This window comes from Xenopus tropicalis, chromosome 7, assembly GCF_000004195.4.
Source record: "Xenopus tropicalis strain Nigerian chromosome 7, UCB_Xtro_10.0, whole genome shotgun sequence".
Lineage (NCBI taxonomy): Eukaryota > Metazoa > Chordata > Amphibia > Anura > Pipidae > Xenopus > Xenopus tropicalis.
The window spans coordinates 101,318,398-101,342,113 of NC_030683.2; the positions used below are offsets into that span (position 1 = coordinate 101,318,398).

The 23,716-nt window shown below is 38.5% G+C and overlaps 1 protein-coding gene across 7 annotated transcripts in view; it reads right to left on the reverse strand.

The window, feature by feature from the left end:
• tp73 (tumor protein p73) overlaps positions 1-23,716 on the reverse strand; it is a 92,817-nt gene that overhangs the window by 12,976 nt on the left and 56,125 nt on the right. For all 7 annotated transcript variants that reach the window (XM_002933855.5, XM_031905928.1, XM_031905927.1 and 4 more), the window contains 5 exons: positions 4,984-5,170; positions 3,344-3,459; positions 2,744-2,853; positions 1,665-1,807; positions 367-455 (listed from right to left, as the gene is read on the reverse strand). In XM_002933855.5, coding sequence (XP_002933901.3) covers positions 367-455; positions 1,665-1,807; positions 2,744-2,853; positions 3,344-3,459; positions 4,984-5,170 — 645 coding nt within the window. The remainder of the gene's footprint in view (positions 1-366; positions 456-1,664; positions 1,808-2,743; positions 2,854-3,343; positions 3,460-4,983; positions 5,171-23,716) is intronic.

Here is a 23,716-nt window from a genome sequence, read left to right on the forward strand (position 1 = left end):
TTATTGATTGCTTTATATGTTACTCTGTATGTCCAATGTATGTAACCCACTTATTGTACAGCGCTGCGGAATATGTTGGCGCTTTATAAATAAATGTTAATGTAAATGTAAATATACAACTGTATTTCAACATGCTTACCAGTATTGAATTACTGTTGTCCTTTGCACCAGTAAGGTGGTTCTCCTTTTACACATTAAACCACTGAAACCTTTGAAGTGAGCAGTTTTACCATGTACGTGTATGAAATGCTGTGTGATAGATAGCAGGTAGAGTATGCAGCCCGCAGTAAGGCAGTTGCCTAGTGCATAGTATGTTCCCACTGATATTCATAATACACAGAGTAGTGTTCTTATATCTTTACTTACAGGTATATAAAATATCTCATCTTCACCATGCCTCCTTTTCTTAATATTAGAACCCATACTTGGAACACTTGGGGGACTCTGTTTGAATGCTGTATCAAAAAAGACATTTGTTAGTGAATACAAAGAATAAGAACACACTCTAGCAAGAAGCATTGAACATAAGCTTGTCTTGTCTTAGCCCCGGTGTTAGTTGTTGGTAACAGGAAATTGGAGATGACTCAAGCAAACACAATCTCATGGTGACTAATAGTGTATGTGTGTGTGAGCAGGCCTGGGCTGGTAATCTGTCAGTGGTGGGAAGTGGAGGTCTTAAAGGCCTGTCACCATGATAATATGATACGGAGCATGAACTGGAGCCATTGTTTGCAAATGCCAGAACTGATTTGTTCTCTCAGTCTGCTACTGCATGTGAGGGTTATTATGTCTGCAGTGGTAGTCATATTTAACCATACCAATATGAGACAAAATGTAAAAACAAGTAAAGCCTTTCAAGAACAAATGTGCCTTATTTTAATGTCCACTTCTAAAGCGACACATACATGGACAGACAACTCTTAAACTGTCCAATGGACTGTGCATGGGACCCAAAATATGTCACTGACTGATAACTAGTTGTGTGTGTGGCAGATAAATGAATGACTCTATTTACTCTGCATGTAATAGTTAAATGATCTGGTCATATGTGGCCTACAGCTTGGGTGACTACTTAGTCCAGCATTTATATATGTCTAGTCAAGTGCTAGGCAGCTCCTTTATACCTTGCACTGAAGCCTATCAAAGTGAGCCTTCCTATAATATTATCAGTGATAGGGCTAGCCTAAAACAACATACAAGCCTCCACCTTTCTAAATGCTATGGACAGTTAAAGGAGACATATTGGATAAATGGGAAAAACCCTAATTTTGTAGGCAATTATGAATAATATGCGGTGCTGGTTTCACTTTGGGCTAAACATTAATCCTATCTGTAAAAATGGCCCCTTTATTGGAGCTCCCTATAGACCCTATCACTTCTCTGTCCGAGTTTGAAATGAAGAGTGAGCATGTCCTAACGGTCCCTGCCAGAAGCACAGTAGGAGGGGGATAGCCAATGACAGCAAGTGCTGCCCTGTTAATATACTTGTGCATCATTATAGTCAAAAGGATTAGTTTATAATGGGGGATATTAAAAATAATGAAATAAATAGGAACCTCAAGGGTTTAATCACAATCCCTGGTTGTAAATATATTGTAAATAATATATTGTATATATTGTAAATAATATATTTATAAACATATATTTGTCTGTATTTTACTTACTGCGTTTGTTGGCATTGCCATTTTTTGCTGCTGTTTCGTTTAATGCCGCTTGCTCCCGGAAGTGATCTTCATCAGCCTTACGGTCTCTGCCTGGACAGGCACAGATACGACCTTCGAAAGACCTTCTGCCCAATACTTGCCCACTAGACAGCAACGAAAAGATAACAACTATATTTCCTTTGAGAACCATTGTGTGTCTATCCTCAACATAATTTAAAAAATGTACAGTCCATATGTACAGTCTCTTAATACTGATCATTCAGTCATGGGACTCATAGGAGACTTGTTATATCTATATAATGTGTGTGTCTGTGTGCTTTTGTCTATATTACTGCTGTTAAATCCATTTCTAGAAACTACTTGTTGAATAATAAAAACACAGTCAACAGAACCACTTAGGGTAGGATAACTTATAGCGTCAGTCTTACACTAATACTCTGGCTAAAATATGAAAGGGAACTATCATTTACCCAAACAAATTCAGCCTTATTACCACGACACCACAGCCCTGGAAGTATCCCATAAAAATGTCAGCTATGTGGAGAAGCATGTCTTTTTAATCCAGGTCATGATTTTATATATTTACATATAAATAAGTATTAAAGGGCTACAACAACCTCACACTTTCCATTAGTACTGTTCTAAATACAGGAAATATTGCACCTTTATGCACAATTATGTTCCTGGTTCTTCCTATGCAGCTTTCCTCTTAAAGCTCAAAATGTACTTAAAGGGGATCTGTCACCTTAAGAATTCCAACTGTTTTTTATCATGTTAGTTGAGGAAAATAAACTACTTACACAATATAAATCTTGTTTCCCTCAGAAACAGTCCCTCAGTTTTATGTTTCATTTGCAAAGGACTACAGCTTTTAATGTGTGGGTGACAGGTCCCCTATAATGTGCATGCACACAGTTATCCTGCAACCCGGGGCCAAAGCACTGTTGTGCAGCTGTAGCCACCCATACCAACCAATCAGTGTATAGCATTTACTAGTCACCTGATAAAAATGCAGATCTACATATTTGTAATGAAACACATATTATAGTGTCAGGATAAAGTAATAATCCCCAACTCACTCTCTTGTTTCCAGAGTAATAATGATAAGAATAGGCCTCCTGTTCATTCCTCCCACACAGCTGCTGTTGCACATGAAGTTGTAGAGTATTGTGGTGAACTCTGTCCCAACCTAGATAAATCGAACAAAATAAATAACATTCAGCTACAGCAATTAACAAAAAGAAAGGGAAGAGAAAAACACTATGAGACCCTATTTTATTTATTAGGTAAAATCAGCTTGATGAACTAACGACACATACATCCACTAAAGAGGCAAGTTCAATTCACTGGGAAAAACCATAGATCTTAGTGAATAATGGAAACTATTGCTCCTGCACAACTACCTTGTTTACACCTAGGACTTCTTCCTCGGAGACAATGTATCCAAGAATATGTTGAGACAGGCAAAAAATTGAAAGCCTGCAAATGCATTAATTATCCTGTGGATTTAGTCTGCCGCTAACATGTCTGCACAGATCCCCTACGTGACCCATTCAATCGCCCACTCGAGAGGACAGTTCAAGTGAACATCCACTCATTTGTCAGCTTGGGTGTTTCCTTGCATGGACAGCTGTACATCCATGAAGCAAGGCATTCATTTACAATAATAGCAAAATTACCTGCGGTGGTTCGTACGGCACCATAACGCTTTGTCGACCAGTTACAGGGTCATCCACATACTGAGATAAGTTATTGCCTTCCACTCGTATGAGATGGCTTGCTGGAGCTGCTTGGCCTGGATAAAAAGACAATTTGGATAGATAAGCTTGCTTTTATATATAAAGAAGCATTGGAATTGGCAGTAGGATTACATATTTGCATTGTGAATATTTTGCAACTGTGATTGGCTAATGCTTGGTATAGCCCTGTGATCTCTGAAATCATGTGACTGACAATGGGGTGGTTTAGCCTTAAGAAAGTTTTAATACTCTATTTCCTTATCGGTTGTAGCCCTGCTCATTTTAAAGTTGCTAATACAGAAGCAAAAAAAGTGGAATTATAACAGACACCAGTTAGTAAATGATGAGGAAATGTCACTCATACAGTAAGCACCTTACTACATTATACCCCCTTCCTCACTGTAGGAGGGCAGTAAACTGTGGAATGGAATGTGATAACCCCAAATTGTCTGTATTTCCAACTTATCTTTACTATTAAATTATTTTGGATACATATCTGCCATTTGTTTATTATCTACAATTCAGTTTCCATTTCCCATGGGAAACTCTAACCCCTTTGTGAATATAAGTCCAGCGCATAATTAGAAAAGTATATGCTTATGCTCAATATGCAATATATAACCAAATGATACAAAATGCTCCTTAGGGGGGTTAAGAAAACACTTCTTTTTCTAAATACGGGGCACTGGGTATAAAAAGTCTTATATCTGAACTATTGGGGCTACTAAAGCAAGCAGTACATGCAGAGCCACTAGGCAAACTCTGCACCTAATAGCAACAGGATATTGACACAATATTTAATGAAGAACTCCAAGAGACACAAGAAGCCTAACAGATGGTACTGTATCTCCATGTTGCATGTTATGAATGACATTGTAGAGAGTATACTATACCCCTGTAAGGCTACACTACCTAAATCCCTTCATCCCTGATTTGCGCATGAGATGCAATCTTGAACATTTTCCCATATGCTTGAGGTCTGTAAACTGATTAACTTATGCTGGTCAGATGTTCTTGATGCCATACACACTATTTTAAACACTAAATTATCTAGGACAACCACATTTTGCTTGTTATTACTGTAGTACTCAGTTTCAACTTGCATTTATGCAGAAGGCAGTGGTTTGAAAGCGAGACAGGAATATGAATATAGAAGGGCCTAAATAGAAAGATAAGTTATAAAAAGTAACAAAAACAAAGTAGACTCATAAAGGAATAGTTTTTTGTCTGGAAGGACAAATAATTAAACAACTATAAAAAATGAAGACCATTTTGAAAAGTTGCTAAGAACATGCCCTTCTATAACATGCTAAAAGTTATCCTAAATATGAACCACCCCTTTATCTATGAAATATTTGTCCCTTCATCTGTTTGGAGCAAGTATCCACTGTACCTGATTCCCACTAGATTCCCACTTGAGATCCATCAAATCTGCAGATCCACTAGTAATATAAGCAATGGGACTAATTGCCTGCAAACACAGGATTTCATAGTTCAAGCTCCAATCCTACACTGTCTGCACTTTATGCCTCTCCATATAGCTTCCATCATTATATACAAAGAACATACCGATTTCTTACCATCATTAAAGTCTCGTCCAAGTTCATGATTGGGACATCGCTTCACAACCTCAGTCACATGTTCTGCTTTCTTAAACACCGGCATTGCTCGTATAACTGAACCAGGCGGTGGTGGATTAGATAACTTGATTTGGATGGGGCATGTCTTAGCTATCTGGCAGTACAGCTTTTTCAGCAAAGGAGAATACTGAAACAGAAACAGAGATGCTATTATTAATATTATAAACAGAAGTTATGTGATCATCAGCATTCTGATACACAATGCACCCATATACAAAATGGTTGACGTTTGGATTTTAGGCCCATGTCAGTAATTAGCAAGTAATCACAAAGGAAATCAGAGCAATGTCCGGGGGTTTTACCTTTCTTGTGATTCTTACACTTATGATATTCCAGTCCAGAGCTTCTCACGGGTACAAGGCCATATCTTGAATATAAACTGCTCAGTATTTTTTCATTTTTTTTTTTCATTTTACCCATTTAAACAAACTAGAATATGTATTAAGTGGCTGGATGGCACAGTAAGTGCAAACTGGTACAACTGTCATTCGTTACATTTTACCTTAAAACCCCTCTCAACATGGAACACAGTAATAACAAATGTAGGCATCTGGGAAGGGAAGGGTTTTATAACCTCTTGTGCGTTACTCACTTAGCATTTCTAAATAGACTTAACAAACATTAAGACATAGTTGCATTTTAGATGGTTGACATTAACTGACAGAGCTTACTATGGTTAGACATTGAAGCCACATGAGAATGAGTTGCTCATATACCTGCACACAATTACTAACAGTAGCACTGGACGCGATGCTTAGGAGAGGATATTTTGCAGATCCCATAGGCCAGCACTGGATATTGCCTACACCGCCATCTAAAGGAGCTCACCAGCTCCACTGGGACAGTAACCCTTAGCAACCATTGGAAATGATCTTTTTCATTTAACTGCAAGAACAATAACTATAAATCTGATTGGTTGCTAAGGGGTACATCCATTTGTATTAATTTGCCCCAAATTACTGCCCTGACACCACCAAGCTTTGCTTCACTGTAGCTTGATCCTTGCTAGGTGGCCCTGTCAAAGTCTGTAATTGCTGTTTGCATGTTAAATGAGAAGAAAATATATAGAACATATGTTCAATTTATGTATTTTGCTTCCTTACATTAGAATGATAATGCAAGCTTGTTATGATTTCCAGATGCTTCAAAAGCCGCTGGTTGGTATTGTAAGAAGTTACTATTCTGTCTTAACTAACTTGATCATGATGAATAGTTGTATGTAGTTTATTTGGGAAAAGCATTTGTTCACCTTGTGAATACATTCTTCCACTTTCTATATCGTTTTACTGACGTGCACTTGTTCTGCATTTCCAAACCAAGTTTCCATTCCATTCCCTGAGGCGTCCCAAGCTGAGCACCTGCTGCTGTACTGCCTGCTGCCTTGCTTTGTGCTGCTCCCTGTGTGCTACACACCATTATGGGAGACATAACAGTGTCAAGTGCAAACAATCACAGAACTATGGCTGCTAACACATTATCAGGTACAGCTTCTCATTTCCCATTCAGCTGACTTTTTTCTGTAAGTGTCAGGTTCCTACCGCTAAGTGATGTTCTGTCCTAAATACATTTGCTTTGCTCATTTGCTGTAACTAGAATGGATTTACTCTTCATGCATTTGTTTCAATGGTTTGATTTCATTTAATTCTCTGTCACGTTTGGTTCCCCTTCACAGATTTACTTCAATTATGTGAAACATTTATACGGAATGACGTGCAAGGGCTGGAGCCCTACCTATGGATATGCAGGGAATGTTTGGTCCTTATAGCAAAAAGCTTCATCTGACATTATAACATACACCATTACATCTTTTGAAGTTTCAAGAACCATTTTAACTGTAAGATTTATTAGGCCCAACTATAACAAATTGCCCTTCTGCCCTAGGGTGGTGCCCCTTTTCTTTAAAAAATAAAGGGGTTGTTGCATAGGACACTTGGGAACTCTACAATAAAGTGGTACGGACTGGTTTATTTTTTTAAAGGACCAGGACACCCCTGTACCTTGTTTCTCAACCCCATCTCATATTAGACTGTAAGCTCTTTTGGCAGGGCCCTCTTTACCTCTTGCACTGGTTATAGAATGGCCTATTCTTAGCAACCTTTCAATTTATTTTTTAATTATTTGCCTTTCTATTCTGATTTTTTCCATCTTTCAAATGGGGGTCACTGACCCCAGCAGTAAAAGAATTGTTCCTCTGTTATGCTACAGTTTTATTGTTATTGTTACTTTTTATTAATTATCTTTCTATTTAGGCCCTCATCTATTTATATTCCTTTATCTTTTTCAAACCACTGCCAGGTTGCTAGGCTAATTTGGAACCTAGCAGCCAGATAGCTCCTAAAATTCCAAACTCAAGGGCTGCAGGACAGAAAGCTAAATAAATCAAAAACTGCAAATAATAAAGAATTGCAAATTGCAATGTCTCAAAATAGCACTCTTTAAAGACAAAAACCCCTTTATACGTCTATTTATAATAATAATAATATTAATAAAATCTTTGTCATGACTCATCATAGGCCCCAGGCCACCCTGACCTAGGGCCCAGAATTCCAGATGCATAACCCCCCCCACCCCCGTGCTTACAATTCAATGTTGCGGTGGGTTGAGGGGGGCTGTATCGCCCCTTTACTAGAGGAGCTCAATATCCAGTTTAACTGGAATATTGACTCTTAAAGTTACCAATGGCTGCTTTTTGCCACTCTTGGTAATGTGCGGTAAGGCACTGTAAGGGGCCCATTTACTTACTCACGAACGGCCGAATGCGTCCGATTGCGTTTTTTTTGTAATGATCGGTATTTTGCGATTTTTTCGGAAAATTATCGCGACTTTTTCGTTACCAATACGATTTTTGCGGAAAAACGCGAGTTTTTCGTAGCCATTCCGAAAGTTGCGATTTTTTCGTAGCGTTAAAACTTGCGCAAAAAGTTGCGATTTTTTCGTAGTGTTAAAACTTGCGCAAAACGTCGCGCCTTTTAAGTTTTAACGCTACGAAAAAAGCGCAACTTTTCGCACAAGTTTTAACGCTACGAAAAAATCGCAACTTTCGGAATGGCTACGAAAAACTCGCGTTTTTTCGCGCAAATCGTATTGGTAACGAAAAAGTCGCGATAATTTCCGAAAAGTCGTAAAGGCGCCGAAAAAATCGCAAAAAATACGAAAAAGTCGCAAAATGTTCGTTTTCCAATCGGAATTTTTCCAATTCGGTCGGAATTCGTGTCTTAGTAAATCAGCCCCTAAGTGTAAGTAAATGGGTAACATAGCCAGCCTCTATTTTCTTTTCTCGCAATCATAAATGAGGCTCAACATATCCTCTGGCAATTTGGTGTAGACTTTGAAACATGCTAGTTTTTTTATTTACTATTACACAATTTTTTTTCCAAAAGGTAAAATGTATATTTAATAGACATCATTAAAGACAATTCTCAACATGTAAGGGCAGGCAGTAATGCCTTAAAATGATCCCAAACATTCACCTGAAGCAAAAAAAGGCCTTTATGCACCATTTGACTGATCATTGAGATCTGCCAAGACAAGCAGGGTGCAATTTGATGTCAGTGATAAACAATACAAATAGCTTTGGCACTGTTTCCTTGTGACTGTATATGGAGTTGGCTCTTATATAAGGCAGTTAATGGGAACTTTCAGTGGGATCTCTGCCTGCATTATCGATAGGCTCACAAGGGCAGTTACTTATAACTACTATGTTACAGACAGACAATGGGCTAATCCTACTAGCATCTACAGCACCTGTAGAAACACTATGGCAGAAAGTTCTCAGCCCAGAAATGGCTCTAAAGGTGGCCATACACGCACCGATAATATCGTACGAAACCTCGTTTCGTACGATATTCGGTGCGTGTATGGTATGTCGGCGAGTCGACCGATATCACAGGAAGCTGCTGATATCGGCCGACTCGCCAATCGGACCAGTTTGAAAATTTTGATCGGGCGCCATAGAAGGCGCCTGACCAAAATCTCCCTTCAGCGCTGAATCGGAAGAAGGAGGTAGAAATCCTATTGTTTCTACCTCCTTACCTGCCGATTCAGCCCTGAATGGTGTGTGGCGGATATCGCCACGTGTATGGCCAGCTTTACTCAGTGGCCCTACAGAGGGGGTCTGAACCTGCAGAATCCCACATGTTCCTATTTTTATATATTCCATGAGTCCTTTGATATAAACAGATTAAATATTTTGGGGAATAGGATAAATGAATAAAAAGTGAAGAATGTATCCCTTGCTCATAACAGTAGTAATAAGAATATAAGGCACAATACAGGTATGGGATCCCTTATCTGCTAACCCGTTATCCAGAAAGCTCCGAATTACAGAAAGTCCATCTCCCATAGACTCCATTTTAATCAAATAATTTAGAATTTTAAAACTTTTTTTCTGTAGTAATAAAACAGTATCCTTATTGGATCCTTATTGGATGCAAAACAATCCTATCGGGTTTAATTAATGTTTTATTGATTTTTTAGTAGACTTAAGGTATGGAGATCCAAATTACGGAAAGACCCCTTATCTGGAATACCCTTGGTCCCGACCATTCTGGATAACGGGTCCTATACCTGTATTCCAATATCAGCTTTCCAGATACATTTCACCTTCATTTACTGGGCTGCCTTTAGTGGATTGATACAGCTGAAGCATGTTCTAATACAGGAATCTGTTACCCGAAAACCCATAAAGAGTAAGTAAAGAGACTTGGGCCCTGCTTTCCAGCATTAGCAGGATTAACCTGTCCATGAAGAATAGAGGGAATAGTGCAACAACAGAACCTTTTTTAACTCACAAGCTCCCAAAATACCTGCATATTTTGGCTTAAGATGTTTTTTTATTTCATTTCTTTTGTAACCAATTTAAGTATGTGAATACATCCCCAGGAAATATGGAAAAGCTTGTGAACTGGAGAGATTTTTTCTACTTCGAATAAACTCAAATGTTTGCTTATTTATTTAAAAAATCTAAATATGAAAAACTTGTTTGAATAAAAATACCTCAAATTTGTGAGTTTACAGACTCGAAAAACTTAAATTGATAATATGGCTGGATTTTGCCTAGGACAATTCCCATTGACTTCTACATAAACTCGCAAGCTTTCAGATGTCAAAGTTTTACATTCAAGATTTCAGATTTTTTGCACTTAATCAATATCAAAAATTCAAGTTTTTGAACCATAATTTGATTATTTGGAGTTTGAGTGCAAAACAATATGAATTGTGGAAAAAAATTAAAATTCGAACTTTGATAAATCCCCCATCTAGTGTAGACTAAGGGGCACATTTACTAATCCACGAAGGTCCGAAAAGCGTCCGAATGCGTTTTTTTCGTAATGATCGGTACTTTGCGACTTTTTCGCGAATTGTCGCGACTTTTTCGAGCTCTCAATACGAAAGTTGCGATAATTCGCGAAAGTTAGAATGGCAATGAAAAAGTCGCGACAATTCTCCAAAGGCATAATGGCAATGAAAAAGTCGCTACAATTCTCCAAAGGCATAATGGCAATGAAAAAGTCGCTACAATTCTCCAAAGGCATAATGGCAATGAAAAAGTCGCGACAATTCTCCAAAGGCATAATGGCAATGGAAAAGTCGCGACAATTCACGAAATTTGTTATGGCTATGAAAAAGTTGCAACAATTCGCGCAAGTCGTACCGGTTACGAAAAAGTTGCGACAATTTACGGGAAAGTCGTAAAGGCGCCGAAAAAATCGCAAAATGTTCATTTTCCAATCTGAATTTTTCCAATTCGGATTCGAATTCGTGTCTTAGTAAATCAGCCCCTAAATCTGAGGCCAAATCTGAAAGCTGAGACAATAGCATCAACACCTTGGTAGAAGAGAGGGGGTAATAAAAGAAAACTAATATTTCCATAAGATATTTATAAAGAAAATGTACAAAGAGAAGGCCCTTTATACTTATCCATGCAACAGATACAATGGCGGCAGGTTGTTATCGGTGTTTATACCTTAACACCCGTTCAGCTGTACAAGCATAAAGACTTGTATAGTCAGTTATGTGATGAAAGACCCAAAGCCTAATGGCTTTCAGGAGCTGACAGATCGTCTGGCCTTTGAGATCTACCCACTCATCTTGCTCTCTCAACTATAGTGTTCAAGACGCCTTCCCCAGCAAGCTTAAATAATTACTCATACAAAGCAAGTGATTACATCTCCTAACATGAATATTTTGCCTTTGTTGTAACATGATGGATATGTTTTAATTGTCATTTTTGTTGATAAGTAGTACTTAATATGGGCAGGCCAATGGAATAGCAATAAACACATTATACCATCTGATGTTTCTACAAAAGCTTTCATAGATTATATATAACATTTGGCAACAAGATTTAATTGATTAAGGTCCAAATAAAGGCCTTAATATTAATTTTAAAAATAAATGTATGAGGTCGGAAGCCAACTTAAGACAAGAGAGACTGCATAGACATAGTAATCAAATTAATTGTCAGGTTATTTAAAGGGATATACCTTCCAAAAGCATGCAGTTGTGTATGAAATAGCCAAAACCTTCTACATTCAGGCAGAGATACACAAAAGTATAAGCAAAATGGGAGTGTCCTCTATCCAATGTCTCTGGTCCCTTCAAGAAATGAAAATTGCCCATAAACAAACCTGCTTATGCAAAATTTGGGAATTCTTTCCTATAGCTGATATGGGGCATGTTAAGGAATTTTGATCGAAACTTCAAATAGTACCAATCAAAACCCCAGATAACCACAACTCCATATTATCCCCAACATCAGATGATGGGGTTGCCAAGCAAAATAATAGCATTGCAAAGAAGATTCTCCACATGGGGCCTTCATGTCCTATGTAGATTTAAGGCCGGCATACCCTTAGAATCCAAACGCAACTGAAATCTGTGTTTGATAATATCTTTCTGTATATCATTCTGTAGGCTTGCAGCAGGAATGTTCTGTAAATTGTAGACCTTCCATGAAATATCTGTCTCCATGTCTGGGTTTGCTTTCTTTATTTAACCTTTCCACGGTAATCAATCAGCTCCTTGCCTGCTAGGTGACTTGTCTGTGTTACAAACAACTAATTGACTGAATAATTGACTATTAGCCCATTCTGTGTCGTCCTAGCCCGAGGGGTTACAGATTTCATTTGCATAAGGCACAAAGATTTGCGGTGATTAGCTTTCCTAAAGGGAACTGTAAGACTTTGCACTCTTGTTGTTAATGGACATCGTTTTTTAAATTAGTTGTATCTGAATGCACAACAATAGTAATGCTGAAGGCTTAAGCACATAATAACACAGTACATGAACCTAGATGGTAATCTTGAGTTTAGTTCCAATGTTCTGCCTGCTCATTTTAACAGATGTGAAAGATGACTTCTCAAATATGCTAACTTCTTGAAGTGGGCACAGTGGCTTCTCACCAAGGAGGGTATCTGGGCAGCTGTATGTTAGGGGAATGGACTGGGTAAATGTAGAAACTGTTAGTTCTCCAGTTCTCAAGCTAAGAACTGAGAAAACCTCACCCACAGTCATGATTCAGTTATGCGTCTTGTTGCACTTGCACATTGTTAATTCTGAACTGAGCCACTTTGCCTTAAGATCAGATTGGTTGTTACTGGTATGTGCACTGGCACTATGTATAACCTTTGTAAATCTGACACATGGAAAAATAAGTTTAGACAACCCCCATTAAAGTTTTTAATTTTTTTTAAAAGAATGTGTTTCATAGTTTGGCTACAGCGCTATAAATTAAATAAGTATATCCCTATATAGAATATCAGCGAATATACAGCAAATTCCTGATCCACAGAGCTTACATACTCATTTGTGGTACCCGAGGAGCAGGGTGGAGTAAGGACTTGTCCAAGGCCACAAGAAATTGGTAAAGGGAATAACACCTTGATTCTGCTACTAACCCCTTGAGAAAAAAAATAATCACATATGCTAAGGCATATTCCAACAGCCCAACATTTGCACCAGGTCTAGTAACCATCCGCAGGTAGCATACTGTATATAAATCACCTGTCAAACATATACAGGTATTGGACCCCTTATCCGGAAACCCGTTATCCAGAAAGCTCCGAATTACGGAAAGCCCATCTCCCATAGACTCCATTATAAGCAAATAATTCAGAATTTTAAAACTGATTTCCTTTTTTTATGTAGAAATAAAACAAAACCTTGTAATTGATCCCAACTAAGATATAAATAATCCTTATTGGATGCAAAACAATCCTATTGGGTTGAATTAATGTTTTATTAATTTTTTAGTAGACTTAACGTATGGAGATCCAAATTATGGAAAGACCCCTTATCCGGAATACCCTTGGTCCCGAGCATTCTGGATAATGGGTCCTATACCTGTACTTGGGTGTCATAGGTTACTAGTACAGTTATGGGTCCTATTATCCAGAATGCTCGGGACCTGGGGTTTTCCAGATAAGGGATCTTTCCATAATTTGGATCTCCATAACTTAAGTCTGCTAAAAATCCTTCAAATATTGAATAAACCCAACAGGCTTGTTTTGCCTCCAAAAAGGATTAATTATATCTTAGTTGGGATCAAGTACAAGGTTCTTTTTTATAATTACAGAGAAAACGGTAATCATTTTTAAAAATTTGAATTATTTGCTTATAATGGACCTTTCCGTAATTCGGAACTTTCTGGATAACAGGTTTCTGGATAAGGGATCACATACCTGTACTGTTGTGTGGGTCAGGAAAATATTAAACCTGCACCCGACCCTAACCTGCTAAACCTTAAAGGGATTCAGCCATGATTTTCATGGTGTACTTCTAAATTACACTGTTTACATAGCAAATAATTCACTCTACCATTTAAAATGTTATTCTTAAAGCAACAAATGAATTTTTTTTTTAGTTATAATATTGGTGTGCAGGCAGCCATTTCCTTGTGCTTTGTGTCTGAGCTTTCAGAAGGAGCCAGTGCTGCACATTAGAACTGCTTTCAGGTAACCTATTGTTTCTCCTACTCCCATGTAACTGGAGGAATTTGTGCTGATGAATGCCATACTTTGACTGCATGATTGTTTGTTGCACAGCATTCAATAAACAGAGAATAAGCACGTGATATAATAAAAAGAGAATCTATTTCATTTGTATATCCATTTTTAGAGCACCAATTTCTTTCTCTCTTACAAGCAAATCATGCACATTTTGGGAGATTTCTGCAGCTGGCCAGGTGCTAGTATACTGTCAAATTTTGTCAAAGGACCCTTTTATGTAGACATTCCCAGGCAATCCTGAACTTGTCTGGGAAATAAAATTTCCACAAGAGGAGATGTGTATTATACTCAGTTCTTAGGTAACAAACTCTCATTATGCCATGTTATGACATGGATAAACCTCTGCTAAATAGCTCTTCAGATGCCTGCAGCAGAGAAACACTACGGTCCAACCCGACATGTCTCTGCTGATAACCTTATCAAGTTCTAACAGCTCCGAGATCTTCTTCAAATATCATTCAACATAAACATCAATTCAAACCACACATATTTCTCCCACTTCTACAATGCCTTTGTTCTAGGTTTCGAAAGTAGCTTGTTAGGATGTCAAAAAAATATATATACCTTATACAAGGGGACAGCATCAGCTCCTAATAGGCCATTTATTTTGTATTTTTGAAATGGAAAGACTGATGGTCAGTGTGCACAGCATGTGAAACAGAATCAGCCCACTGCCACAGTAAATAGGTTTGTCCTGTTTATTAGGTATGTAACATATGCATGAGTTACTTCTTATATATTCTAACTGTTTACAAGTCCTATAAAGATATAGCACCTTCATTCAAAGAGAAGTCAGAATTCCTAAAAAGATATTGGGGGGGGAAAGGGCTACAGTCTGAGAGCACAAGTAACGTTGCAGGCAAAGATAAATAAAGACAGTGTTGGACTGAGGTGCCAAAGACCCATGGAAACTTTAGACCACAGGCCCACTCTCCACACAATTTTCTCCTCTTACCTAACCTCTTAAATTATCCTATATGCATATACAGTACTTATGTGGAATGGCTATGGCATAGGTACATGAGATCAATTGGAAATTCTCTGTTATCCTCATGGGCCACTCTGACATTGAACTAAAATATCTTTTAACTGACACTTTTTAAATCACAATCAATTTTAGGGCTCATTTATGTGCAGAAGCACAGTGGGCAACTTGCATTTATTCTGGCAGTGAGCCGCACGTAAAACCACTTTCATTAAAATTGGGCTTCCTGCCTTTCAATCAAAATCGGGTGTTGCTGCACCTATTAATGCTGGGGAAGCCAGAAGCTAATGCCACCGTTGGACCAGGCAATAGCTCCAGGGTACCCTCAGTGGCCTTCATCAATCAGCGCAGTTCTGTGCGCCAAAAGAATAGGGAGCAGATGTCACTTGCACCCTGAAAACTGGAAATGATAAAGAACAGCGTAATGACAGCAGATGGACAATATTCAGTGCAACTGGGCCTGATCTGCGACAAAGCCCTTGCGCTATTGTGGTAGGCGCTGTACAGTTGCATCAAGAGAATTACCCATTTGTGGCTTCAGTGATGTAGGAATTCTGGGGGAAACAGTGCACTGTGGGAAAAAAAACATGGCGATTGTGCTCAAAATTGCACTTGTGACTTTAAATTAGCCTTTTTCCGTTGTTTTCTAATTTTTATTAATATTTTCTGTTTCCCATTTTGCCTGTTTATACTATTTATAATGTTGTTTATTGCAATCTGTTCAGGGTCTGACTCTTAAAACAATGTAACATAACTCAGTTCTCTCCCAGCTTGATTAATTAGCTGACTCACACTATTGGCAAATACTGCTTTTTATCGCAAATACATATACAACTAATTTTCAAGCGATTGAAAAGGTGTAATGAATATATATTGGAAAGCTGCTTATAATTTTATTTTCATAATTTCAATTTTACTGTGCAAAACCAGTTTTGGGTGAAGGACCCCTTTAATATGAACAGGAAGCTGACTTGCTGGTTGAATACAAAGAAAACTAAAGGTGGCCACACACGTGGCGATCTGACGATCTTTAGTGCGACCAAAGATCGTCAGATCCGCCACTAACCTTCAGGTTTCGTACGATATTATCGGTGCGTGTATGGCCAGCTTTAATCTCACCAGATATAAAATTGTAGCATCCACTACCAAAGAGTAGAACACCCGTTGGGCTTTCTACTTCTTTGCCAGGGTGCATCTTTGTTTCAACTAATAAATAATCTAACCATGTCTATTAATTAAAATCAGAACTACATCTTTTTTAGACAAAATTCTATTTTGGATTTACAGCCCCTTTAAGACATCACAACATAACATGAATAAAGATATTCAGATTTCCCACGAGGCGCTGGCGCCTTTCGCCTCCTGATGTGCTGAACAACCTGCTCAGTGGCTGTATTATCCTTTTTCTTCAAAGCTCTTTATCTTTTAATTCCTTTACAATAATGCCATAATGTGAATCTCTAATGCCTTTTCCTGCTCACATTCCCTTTCACAATACTTCTTTTATTTGAGAGAATCATCAAGCTCTCATGATTGTAATCACATGATTGTATCACTCAAGGGATTACCTTATTGCATGTGTCAGTTCTATACATACCTTGGTTCTCTTTCTGCAAAGTCTCCCTTTTTCAAGTCCCCAGTTGCACACAGACTTCTTTTTCCAAGTCCAGCACCACTCAGGGAATCTCATGCAGGGGATCTGCCACCTCCTTCCCTAACACCAGGGTCAAAAATACGCAGCCAGATTGCATGTTTGAGTAGGTCATGTGTCCCAACCAGCCAATCAGTATGGCTGTGTAAGTGTAGCTGAGGAACCACAGACAACAAATGTTCTACCATCCTTCACCATGCAATGATATATATATATATATCATGCTAAAGTGTCAATATAAAGTGCTTTTAATTGATGTGTATCATTGGTGTGAAAATGCATAGTTTTGTGTTACTGTGTTGATACCCGCTCCATGTGTCTTCAGACAGGTGCCATGCCTGTTAGTGCTAAGACATGGCATGGATGGGAATGCATCGGCTTCTCTCCGCCTGTGGGAAAAAACACAGGCAGAGAGGCAGAGGCTGTGTCTTGTGTGCCAATTGCCATATAATCTGGAGAAGAAAGGATCCCTGAGCTTTGTTTTGAACAAGGAGCCTTATTTATTATTTCATTAATCAACTCTGGTTCCACAAAGAAATACTGTTACTAGTGATAAAAATAAAATGTGAGATGGCTCACATTTTGAGGGACACAAGGTGTACAATTATGCAGTGATTTAAGGGTTTGTGGAAGCCTTTGTCTTGGAATTTCCAAATCTACTGTTTCAGTGTAACTTGGACTAAAGGATACTACTGCTCCTTCTGGGACATACACTAAATTGTTATGTGGTTTGGTAACTCTGAACTTCTGGTTGGACAATAGTAGTTGGGTCAGCAACCCCTCTGAGCTAAGTATATGGTCTCTCGGGAAGCTCAGAAGGAACAATGACAATTCTTCAGAGCTCTGGCAAATAAACAGCACAACTGCCAACATTCATCTGTATTCCGTACAGGGTCAGTTAGAACCAGTGCTAACGATAATATTCTTGCATTAAAAGGTACAAATTTAAGTCAAGACCTTAGGAACGGAAACTGTATATTCCAGTATGGGAAATAAAGGAATGGGCAAAGTGCTTTGTGAACCCAATGAAAACAATATCCTTGACCATTAATGTTTATAACATTATAGAAATATGAAGCTGAAGGCTTAAGGTGGTACCTAACTGGATTTTTATTGTTATCTCGGTGGGACCTAGATAGCAACCCTCTAAGCTACGGTGAAAATAGCTCTTTAAGGGCTCTGGCACACGGGGAGATTAGTCGCCCGCAACAAATCTCCCTGTTCGCGGGTGACTAATCTCCCCAAAATGCCATCCCACTGGTGAAAATGTAAATCACCGATGGGATGGCATACGCGGAGATTAGTCGCCAGCAAACAGGGAGATTTGTCGCGGGCAACTAATCTCCCCGTGTGCCAGAGCCCTAACTCACCACAAGCTATTCATTTACAAATAATGGAACTGATTAAAACCCGGACTTGAGGATTTTTTTTAATTACTTTCACTTAAGATAAACCATATTTTTTTCATCAAACTAAATCTGTTCCAGCACATAATGTCTGACTTCAAACCCTGTGCATGGGTAGCTCTATAACACTCCCTACTTAAAGAGACCCCCTCATTCAGTTGAGTGCAAGGCTAGTACCCATTGAGCCACCATAGGATAATTAATTTCTAGCAAGGTGGCTGTTTTGATGGAACTACTTGGAGGCTTAAGGCCAATTATCAATATGCATTGCATTAACACGAAATTAAATTTCAACCTTGTGTAAAAAAAAAAACAAAACAGAACCAGAAGATGAAGTAGCCCTCCTAAGTAAAACCGCTAGCTGATGTGTCCCAACACATTCCCAACTGATAAAACAGTAGTTATCCTCAGCTGTTGACAAGGCAGCGTCTAGACTTGTCTGTTTTGGGGTTATACGATTCTGTCAGTTTTTTTTTCTAAAAGGAAATGATTTGCCCAAACAATTACATTTTCCCACTCATCACTCCCCTCCTACTGTACATTCCTGCTGGTGTAAAAAAGCTTAGAGTAAACTTGCCCAGGACTGCAATCAATGGATCCCAGTGATGCCACCAACAAGGCAGGAGGCAGTGAGGGAAAGAAAAATGCAGCTGTATGTAGGCTGTTACTTTTTTTTTGCACTCCTACCAGGCAGCTGTATTTGTGTCCCAGGGCAGGTTTGGACAAGACTGTGGCACAGAAGTGATAATAATGTGTCTGTCATTTTACTATGGCATGTAGGATCTTGCAAACCGCAAATACCGTTAACTGGCTTGAGTGAATCTGTTACAACAGATCCTGGAATACATAGGGACTGCGGCGCGTACCTCATTGTTTCAGTAACGATAGAGCATAATTTTACCTTGTTTGGTTCGGATTTGGGAAAGGGCACAAGAGCAGATCAGAAGAACCCAAAATCATTGGGGATGGTGGAACTAATTAGTCACAGTGAGATAAAATATAAGTAAAGCCACTCACTGTTATACCAAGGATTAGTGTCTTTCTTCCTTGAATCTTTAGGATAGTAAAGCACTGCAAATATACACTTTTCTGTCTTTTAATAGAGCTTTCTTTACACTAATTATGGATACCGTAAGGGACATGTTTTCTTATTGCTTTCCTGCCCAGTAAACGTATTTTTAAACAAGGACTCTAGTGTTATTCATTATAAATATTCTTTAATATTTGATTTGACTTTAGCAAAGCAACTGTATAGCAGCTCCCATATATACAGTTGTAGAAATAAGTAATGCTTTCCTAAGGCCCCAAGTTGTCTGTTTAGCATACTTAAGATAAAGAGATCCAAATTAAGGAAAGATCCCTTATCAGGAAAACCCCAGCTCCTGATCATTCTGGATAATATATCCTATACCTGTATATAAATAAAAATATACATAAACATAAGTTTAATTGGTTTTGGAACTAAAGCACCCTCATAGTACAGTCTCTTTCTTAGCCTTGGAGCACCTTACCAAACCCCACTGTATTTCTGTACTTTTGCAGAGTTATTCTGCAGGAATAATGGCCAAACCTCCATGCAGTAGTAGCACCCCCACACACGTCCCTTTTATGGTGGTCTTATGCCTTTAAACATGGGGGTTGGTCTGGGCAGTCTCTCTTCTTTAAAAGCTGCAAACAGGGGAGGATTAAGCCCTGACAGTCTCTCCTCTTATGAAAGCTAATAGCAGAGGAGGATTAACCCTGAAACTAGGACCAATGCCCAAGTCAGGAGACACTTTCCCATGATATGCTACCATGCAGGAGGTTCTAGCCTTTAATAAATACAAGGTAAAAATACCTTGACATGGTATGGTGGCTTGCCAAATATATGATCATAACTTTGTTACTAATAACCCATGTTTTTGAAAATACATGCGTTTTCATAGAAACCAGGAATGTGCATTGATCAATCTCTTTTGTATCTAGTCTCTTTTCCTTCACTTAAATGGGAAATGCTCTGTCTGTGGCAGTGGATACAGCTCCTAATTCCTAATACCATCACCTACTTGCACATGACTCTCCCATAAATAGCAGATTTCTTTGCAAAGTAAATGGGAAGCAGTTGTTATATGGATATGTAGATTCTGATGGTTCTCCCTTGACCAGTCATGAAATGTTTTTGTGTGCTGTTAGTTTGTATAGAAAAACGGATTAAAATTCAGATTACTTCACCTTAAACAGAGGGTACTATATTGCCCAGTTCTTTCATCCACTGCAAATGTTAGCACTGAACTAGTGTTACATGGGTGTATTTCTCATACACACCTAGCAAATAAGGTTAAATTATAAATACATGCAAAGACAATTTTACGATAAATGTAATAAAATGTTTAATTTCTGGTGTCAACATCTCTTTTAAAGTATGCTAAACCATTCAAACATTAAGTAAATCCAATAGGATTATTTTGCCACCGTTACTACAGATAAAATAGGAAATCATTTTTTAAAATTTAGAATTATTTGCTTAAAATGGACAAGGCCTTCCTGTAGTTTGGATAGCTAAATAACTGCCAGATATAATGTGGACTTCAATTTACAATCCTTAACATAAAAAAATATGAGGGGCCATAAGGGTCATAGTCAAGAGTAGCCCTGTTTGTCTAAGGAGCACTTGCACCCTGGAAAAAGCTGTGCTCTACAGCGATACCCTACATTTAATTAAACCAGGGGGCTCAAACTCAATTTACCTGGGGGCCGCAGGAGGCAAAGTCAGGATGAGGCTGGGCCGCATAAGGGATTTCACAAAAAATTGGCTTTCAAGGGATAATTCAAGGCACGGCGGGTGGGAGCTGCTGATTGCGGAAATGACGTTATGCCATCATAACAGTTATTATGGGAAGACGTTCTATGTGCACAATTAGCTCCTTAGCAGCTAATTGTGCACACAGAACGTCTTCCCATAATAACTGTTATGATGGCATAACGTCATTTCCGCAATCAGCAGCTCCCGCCCGCCGTGCCTTGCATTATCCTTTGAATCGCAATAAAAATTGCGATCCATTCATTGCTTTTGAGAAGGCGTTGGTGCGGGCCACAAAATATTGTACCGAGGGCCGCAAATGGCCCGCGGGCCGCGAGTTTGAGACCCCTGAATTAAACACAAGCATACGCAAATCTTTCATGTAAGCGCAATTTTGCTCAATGCTCCAATTTGCATTTTTTATAAACATTCCTTTTATAAACACTTAGGGGGCCATTTATCAAATGATTCGGATTTTCTAGTGCTAAAAGTCACAGAAAAAGAATTAACATTTTTCAAGCTTCACTATACAACAAAACGTCTATAAATCTGAATCTGACAATTCACCAGCTAAATCCTGCCAAGATCATGCAGAAGTCAATGGCAGACGTCTCTTCCCTTCCCTAGAGGAACCTTCTTTGCTTCAAAACTTAAGAGGTTTTCAGATTTTTGATGCTGTTTTTTTGTAGGGGTTTCGGTGCGACAAGTCAACAAGTTTTACAACTTTTCTGCAACTTTTTCCTATACAGATTTTTTCAGTTCAGACTTTTTAGTAAATGTCAGACATTTATAGAAATGAGTTTAGTCAATTTTTTTAAAAGAAAGCTTAGTAAATCTTCCCCTAAATATAACACCAGTCCACACTTGAGATAGAAATCTATGGGTGAAATAAAATGAAAAAAGATACCCTTTGAATACAGAATCACAGTGTGACTAGGGTTGCCACCTTTGTTGGGTTTTAAACCAGGCAAACTGTGAAGTTGTGGAATTCTCTCCTTGAAGCATTAGTGCTGGCAGATACATTAGAAGGGGTTGGGTGGCGTTTTAGCAAGTGAGGAAATACAGGGTTATTGAAAATAGAACTTAGTACAAGTTGATCCAGGGACTGGTCCGAATGGCATCTTGGAGCCAGGAAGGAATTTTTTCCACCTCCACCACAGTTAGGAAGGTTTTATACAGACCTACAAGGTTGAACTTAATGGACGTGTGTCTTATTTCAACCTAACTTACTATATTACTACATAAATATTTCACAGGCACACTATCCTACCCTTGACCCTCAACCAAGACCCTCTTGGTTTGTCAAAAGATAAAACTCAACAAGTGTACATTAATGAGAAATATTTTACATGAAAAAAAAAACTACTACATTTCTAAAATTTGTTCCTGAGGACATGATAGGCCCCCTGACTCCTCTCAGGTTCACACAGTTACTGACACTAGCAATGAGGCCTGAAAACAAAGTCTCAGATTCTGCAAATGAAACTGACAAAATGGTGAAGGATGGAAAGATAAGTCAACCACGACACAGGGGGCATTCTCAAAGGTGCTGAATGTGGCGTAAAGAATAAAAACTTGTGCTGTCTCCTGTGTGTCTCCAAAGTTGGACACTTTAATTTTCTTGGTTGTACCATTATTTATCAAGGCTACGTAAAGTGTGTTTTCTTAGCATTATTTTCATATTTTTATTTACTTAACACAGATTTACACTTTTCTACAAAGAAAAAGCTTTCTGCGTTACCTTTTACATTCTATAAGGTTCATTTGTTGGTTTTAGAAGATTTTTTTTTTTTTTTGCTTTTAAGTTTTCTCCAGCAACCAATTAAATATCTGTTTTCATTATTCTAACTGGACTACACTACTAAAATCAAACTGCTGATTGGCAATAGTAGAGGTTCCAAAACTATGGGTCTGCCCACCCTAAAAAATATTCTTAATTGCTTTGCACTAAGCTTCTCTCATAGTTATGTTTTCTGAAACTGTCACAAGCTAATAACAGCAAAGGAAACAAACTACACCCCTCTAGCTGCTGATGGACCACAACAGGGGTGCCCAACCTTTCTTTCTCGTGAGCCACAGTCAAATGTAAAAAGACTCAGAGAGCAACACAAGCAGCATAAAAGTTAATGGAGGTGCTAAACAAGGGCAAAGACCAGCTATTAGGCAGCCTCTATGCACACTATCAGCTTACAGGGGGCTTTATTTGGTAGTAAATCTTGTTTTTATTCAACCAAAACTTGCCCCCAAGTCAGGAATTCAAAAATAATTACCTGGTTTGGGGGCACTGAGAGCAACATCAAAGGGATTTGTGAGCAACATGTTGCCCCAGAGCCACTGGTTGGGGATCACTGAACTACAATGTTACATTTTAACTCAAACACATCCCTAATTAGCAAATTCAAAATTTCCAATAAAAATACCCCAAAAACTGCATCATGTGCAACAAATTGCTATCAGCAGTCGCTCAATGCTGTCACATAAAGCTTCAGGGTTCAGCTTCAGTTTCCCTTTAGAACTAAAAAATTATTCATATACAAATCCTGCACATCCTAACAGCAGCATATGCTCATTCACACTGCAAGCTCTTGCAATGCCCAGGATCAGTTTTAGGGTTAGTGAGAATGGCCATTTGTCCTGGGTCACTAGCAAAGCAGGGGCCCTTTAGGAAATAAGTAGGCAGCAAGTTGTTTTTGTTTGATACAAATTTGGGAGTTAAGCATAATTTAATAAAAGACACATAATTGGAAACCAGGTCAAGTATGCCACAGCAACCAATCAAATGTGTGGGTAAACAGGTGACCAGTACTTGCTTCCTCCTTATTGGCTGTTATGAATGACTAAACC